The sequence below is a fragment of the Eleginops maclovinus genome, chromosome 18 (assembly GCF_036324505.1).
Source record: "Eleginops maclovinus isolate JMC-PN-2008 ecotype Puerto Natales chromosome 18, JC_Emac_rtc_rv5, whole genome shotgun sequence".
NCBI classification, from domain to species: domain Eukaryota; kingdom Metazoa; phylum Chordata; class Actinopteri; order Perciformes; family Eleginopidae; genus Eleginops; species Eleginops maclovinus.
In genome coordinates, this window is record NC_086366.1 from 24,155,662 (window position 1) to 24,162,026 (window position 6,365).

At 38.9% G+C, this 6,365-nt stretch overlaps 1 protein-coding gene across 1 annotated transcript; it reads right to left on the reverse strand.

Annotated features, from left to right (window-relative positions):
* Positions 1–1,445: 1,445 nt before the first annotated feature.
* On the reverse strand, positions 1,446–3,123 carry LOC134880509 (trace amine-associated receptor 13c-like). Its single transcript, XM_063907463.1, has one exon. The coding sequence runs from the start codon at positions 2,466–2,468 to the stop codon at positions 1,446–1,448; it is 1,023 nt and encodes a 340-aa protein (XP_063763533.1). The 5' UTR covers positions 2,469–3,123.
* Positions 3,124–6,365: the final 3,242 nt, after the last annotated feature.

Sequence of the window (6,365 nt, forward strand, 5' to 3'; positions counted from 1 at the left end):
ATATGTTGTATTTTGAAAACGTTATGCTCATGAGTTATTGATCTGCGAAATTTGAATCTGTCAATATCTTTATCTAACTTTACCAAACTTTTAACCCCTTCCTTTCTCATCACTACCCAGCAGCTCTCTATTCTTTGACTGAATTAAAACGTGTGAACGTTTTCATTAAATTGAGGCCACGAATTACATCTCGTGCGCACAAAGTAGTAAAGCGTGGCCTCGTTTTATTTATTTCTTCTCTCTATGGCCACTCCCGGGCTCTGTACTTTTGGACCTAATCAGCTTCCTCAAAAGGTGAAGGGGTCATGTCCCCAGTGTAAATGACAAATATGGAAACATGAAACTATTGTAATAAAAGTATAGTAGAAACAAAACTAAAGGAATGAATACATGTTGTAATTATAGACCAAACTATTACAATCGGGGCCGAATGCAATATACTGATGGCTCCTGAGTTTTATGTTTTAAAGGATTTTTCTATGACAATTGAAGCTCCAGGCCTGTGGAGGTATACCATGAATAGTGCTTAAACAGGTGGTTTAATATGTGTACACTTTTAAAGGCTATCTCTATTCTGTTCAGTACAGTGTCTTTTCTTTAAATCCATCCTTTCTCAAATTTCAAACATGCTTCTGGTCTGCTGATATTGAAGCCTGATGTGGCTCCTTGTTTTGAGATTAAATGGAAAATCCCTGGCCTCTATGTTTATCTTATTTTACTCTCTGACTGGTTTTGGTCATACAATTGATAAAGTAAGTGTAGTCACTGTGAAGCCATTGGATTGTACTTCGTTCAAACAGATCAGTGTATAGAAAAGCAGTAGAATAGTTTAAAGGGGCTCTCCGGTATTCCAGGTTTAGGTCAGGTTTCATAGCCGTTATTAGGTCCCCTGATTCACACCAATCAATGTCTTTATCCTATGAGAAAAAGTACAATCAAACATAGAGAAACATGTCTGCTTTGTAAAGAAAAAGCCAGGAGATGCTACAAAATCTGGAATAGTGCAACGTTCAACTACTTGCAAGCTAAATTATTTTTGAAAACAACATATGACGTAAAAAAGTTTTACTTTTACTGTGTCTGCAGTAACAATCAACACAGCGTAAAGACCAATTCATATTGGGAAAATTCCATAAGTGGTTAATGTACCTTGTTAGGGATCATAAACTGTACGGTGGCACTTAGAGATTTAAATATTTTGACTAATTAGTTGTGTTAATTTCTACAATGATAATCGCAATAAAAGTTGAATGCTCACCAAGAAGTCCAAAAACCTGTCACAGGAAAATAAGGCATAGTGCTGTAGTATATTTCACACCGAGAGTAGCAGGAAAAAAAGGATAAACATCCATTCATCTTTCATCTAGGTTTACATTTATTTGTAACAGATGCATTGAAACCAGGTCTTAATGCAGACATTACCATACAAATACTCAACACTACTTTCATAAATGTGTAAGCACCTTCATGGTTGAAGAATGTGGGTTAAATATTTTCATATTGACAATAAGATAAAAGCATTTCTTAAACCAAGGATAAAAGAAGGCATAGATTATTGGATTTAAGGTTGAGTTGAAGTAACCCAACCAAACAAATGCCTCGAAGAGGGCAGCAGGTGTGTTAAAGCCAGTGAAGGCATCGATTATAGTAATCATAAAAAACGGCATCCAACAAAAGATAAAGGCACCAAGCACAATACCCAGAGTCTTTGCAGCCTTATGCTCAGACTGTTTAACAAACCCACCTTTTACCCTGTCGTTTGAACAATTGTTCATGTCTCCAATCTTTTTGACATGCTCTTTAGCCACAATAAATATTTTAGTGTACAGACAAATCATAACAGTGCAGGGAAAGAAAAAGGCAGTAACACTGTCCAGGATTCCCCAAAGGGGGTTAAAGAGAAGGTTACAACTGCCGAGGCACTTTATTGATTCTATATACTCCTCTAACCCTGCTACGTTGGCTTTTGAGTAAAGTAGTCCATAAGCGAAGACGGCAGCCAACGCCCAGCTTGCACATACCATAATCCAAGCCACTGACATTGTGAAATTCCTAGAATAATGCAGAGGATTACATATGGCTTGTTGCCTGTCCACGGCAATACACATTAGATGGAATATAGAAACAGTTGTAAGAGACATATCTAAACTTGAGTGAAGCATACAGAAATCATCTCCGTAAAACCAGCAGCCATGAATGGTCCGGATGGCGCTGAAGGGCATCACAGCAACCCCAACAAGAAGGTCAGAGAGAGCAAGAGATAAAACAAGCAGATTGGTGGGATTATGCAACTCCTTGAAATGAGCTATTGACACAATGACAATAAAGTTCCCTACAATGGTAACCAGCATACATAAAACAAACAACAAGTAAAGGGCAACTTTGATCCCCACATTGAACTGATCCGTAACACACGAGGCATTAGAGCCCGGAAAACAGTACTGCTCCTGAGAAAGACCAAACGTCATGATGAAACCAAAGATGTAATGCAAAGGCTCAACAGAGACACACAGATCTGTGTTAGGGGTTGATGGTTGTCTTTGTAACAAAAAAACTGCCTAGAGGCCGCATTCAAGTATGACGTTCTGGGCCATCCAATCAGAGAGGGTTTCATCAATGTATGGAAAACAGCCTACACAATATTCTGTGTTTTGGCAAGACTGACCAACAAACAGTTATGCCATTTTTAAATCGACGAAGGAAAATGTTTCTTTTGTAGGACACGTATGGAAACATGGAACTATTGCAGGTATAATAGGTACAACTAAATGAATGAATGAATACATGTTTTGAATTATAGACCAAACAATTAAATTTGAACAGCATTTCTGTGCACATGACTTTTGTTCACTGTTTATAGTCCGTTTGAGGTTTGACTGTGTGAATGCAAACCAAACCTTCTGAATAAGTTGCTTCTGGTGCGGACCAAAAGAGCGGAATATTAGGTGTGAGTGCGACCTTATTCTACTCTCAGACTGGTTTGGGCATACAATTGATAAAATTAGTGTACGTATTCACTGTGACGCCATTGGTTTGTACTCTGTTCTACTTCATATAGTAAACATGTCTCTTCACTCAGGTGAATTGACACAGGCCCTTAAAACTGCAGTAATTAAACCGCTCTTAAAAACATGCCAGTGGTAACTGGCTCACATATGAATGAAAAACAACAAATAGGTTACCATAGCTATGCTGATGACACACACATTTACATTACCATTTCACCAGGAGACTATGCTCCAATTCAAACACTGAGTAGGCCTAAGTGCATTGAACAAATCAATGACTGGATGAGTCAGAACTGCTGTGGGTGAGACCTGGGAGGACTTCTCAGTGGTGGGATAACTTCATGAATGAGGTGGTAGACGACCAAGCGTGGCATGAAAATTTTCGCATACGAAGGAGTCTCTGTTTGCCCTGAGTGAGGAACTCCGTCCTCACATTGAGGGACAAGTAACAAACATGAGGGCGCCTGTCCCCGTCGTTAAGAAGGTAGCATGCACGCTTTACTACTTAAGCGACGAGGGTCGGCTACGCAAAACGCCCTAAAACGCTCGTCTAAATGCAGATTTAAAAGTGAAAACGAAACGCCACTTTTGCGTTTTTGTTTCAGATCGTTTCCGTGTAAAGGTAGCCTAATGTCACAGCAGGGTCTAGAAAAACTTGTCCATGATTTTATCTTCAGTAGACTGGACTACTGTAACGGTGTCTTTACAGGTCTCACTAAGAAATCCATTAGAAAGCTGCAGCTGATTCAGAACGCTGCGGCTCGAGTCCTCACTAACACTGAGAGAGTGGATCATATCACTCCAGTTCTGAAGTCTTAACACTGAGAGAGTGGATCACATCACTCCAGTTCTGAAGTCTTTACACTGAGAGAGTGGATCACATCACTCCAGTTCTGAAGTCTTTACACTGGCTTCCTGTCTGTCAGAGAATTGATTTCAAAGTTCTGCTGCTGGTTTGTGAAGCACTGAATGGCTTGGGCCGAAAAATACATTTCCGATCTGCTGCTGCTGCAGAACTAAACAAGGAGAAGCAGCGTTCAGTTATTATGCTCCAAATATTTGGAACAAACTCCCAGAAATCTGCCTGTCCGCTGCAACTCTTACTACTTTTAAATCCAGGCTGAAGTCTTTTCTTTTTACTGCTGCTTTTAATTGAACTATTCTTATCCAACATTGCACTGTGACTTTTATTAATGTGTTTTATTCATGTGTTGTTAACGTTTTATGTTCATTTTATTGTATTTGCCTTAATTTTTTGCGTTTTTTAATGCTCTCAATGTCTTTCACTTTTTGTAAAGCACTTAGAATTGCCTTTTGTTGAACGATGCTATATAAATAAACTTGCCTAGCCTTGCCTTGTTCAAACAGATCAGTCTATGGAAAAGTAGTAGCTTAGTTTAATTGGGCTGTCCAGTATTCCGGGCTTAGGCCAAGTTTCACAGCCGTTTTTTTATGTCCCCTGGTCCAAACCAATTGATGTCTTTATCCTATGAGTATAATTACAATCAAATGTGGAGAAAACACACCTGCTTTAACAAGAAAAAAGCCAGGAGTTGTAATAAAATCTGGCGCATCTAGTGCAACTACTTGCAAGCTAAAGTTCCTTTCTGAAAACAACATAACACGCAGAAAAGTTGTACTTTTACTGTGTGTCTGGAGAAACAATTAAGACAACGTAAACACCAATTAGAAGTGTGAAAGGCGGTCTGGTGGGGATACAGGCAGCTGTGAGCCTTCTCTCCTGGCTTATCCCACCTTCAAGAACTGGGATCCCTTTAACACTCTGTGCATTCTAACACCTCCTCAACTAGGGAGCTCATTATTTTCAGATGTTTTGGAGTGACTTATTATGGCAGATTATGTATGACCTGTCACATGAAACAAAAACATAAACACTTTTGACAAGCCAACTAATTGTAGTTAACTTTTTATGACTAGGATTTTTAGCTAAACATATGATTTTCATTTTGTAGCAGAAAGTTGTATTTTTTCCATCCATTTTTTCAACCAGTACAGAATAAAAGACTGGCGATAGAAACATTATGATAACAGTAGAGGTTTACATTATACAACTCAATATCATTACAGGGTACTGGAATAATTACATTAAATATTCTGAGGTATTTTTTGGATTATGTCTACCCTGACTGTTAAAGCACATGTAACAATAAAGAACATAACACTGGCTTACTATAGCCCCACTTAGTGCCCCAACAACAGAGACCCTAGTTGCGTTGTTGTATGTAAGCTTAATAAGCGCAATTGGAAATCAATATCACACATGTCAGTATTTATTCCTATTTAGTGGCAGTTAACACAACTGATGGTAATCATGCCTTATTCAGACCTTCACAAGATGTTTAGGTGATAAACATTAAGTTACCTGTGATGAACAGCATGGCTACGGCTATGATCTGACAATCCACCACAGCCACACAACAGAGACCCTATCTTAGTAGCAAAGAAACAAGTGCTTTATCTCAATTGGTACATTTTTGTTCTTACATGTGCTATTTTGAGTGCATAAGTGCATCTGAATGCAAGCTTTGGCAAATGGCAGTGCACTCTGAGTAGCTTACATGGATAGTGCACTTATAACAGTCCAAAAGTTGAGTGTGGAATGCTGGACACTGCGCACACTCAACAACCGCCATCTTATATAGTTTCAGTTTTTAATGAATGTACCACTATACTGGTGTTTTAAAGAAGCCACAAGTTAATTGAGCAGTCTGTAATGAAATGCTTCCACAAACAATATTGTTTGCTAGGAAACTAGCTAACTCTAGATAACTAGCTAACTAGCTAGCAAACCGTGGTCATTATCACGTCCGCTGAGGGCACAGTTGCCATGTGTGATTAAAGATAACCCTATAAGGGCGGAATTCACACTCTGCTTAAGTGTTCAACGCGTATGACATGCAATGTACGATGGGAAGTGTCCACGTTGAGAAATTGCATAGCTTCACTAAACCTACAGTACAGTACACAGATACTTCTAGTCTAACGGTAGCTTCTTTTGGCTGTTTAGAATATCAGCTCTATGCTGCTGTCCATCCTCAGTAAGGACTGGAATATGCTGCTTTTTACTATCCTTTGACTTAACTGCAGTTCAGCTCCCTGTTGTGATGCAGAATGTATTATGCAGTGATGAGGCATAGCCCCTGTAGATGCATTAAAAGTGACACACTTAATAAAGACATTCATTCGATAAAGATATACCGTTCCTATCCTGAAGCTTCTTGCTAGCATCAGTGACCTGTCACATGTTTGTCTGCTCTATCTCCAAAAGAACTTTAAAGGAAAAAGAACAGCCGTGCATATTAATTTGTGTATTCCACACTAGAGAAAAAACAACAA

Coding starts and splice junctions, on each gene's coding strand:
- LOC134880509 (XM_063907463.1), bottom strand. CDS start 2,468: ATGACGTTTGGTCTTTCTCAGGAGCAGTACTGTTTTCCGGGCTCTAAT.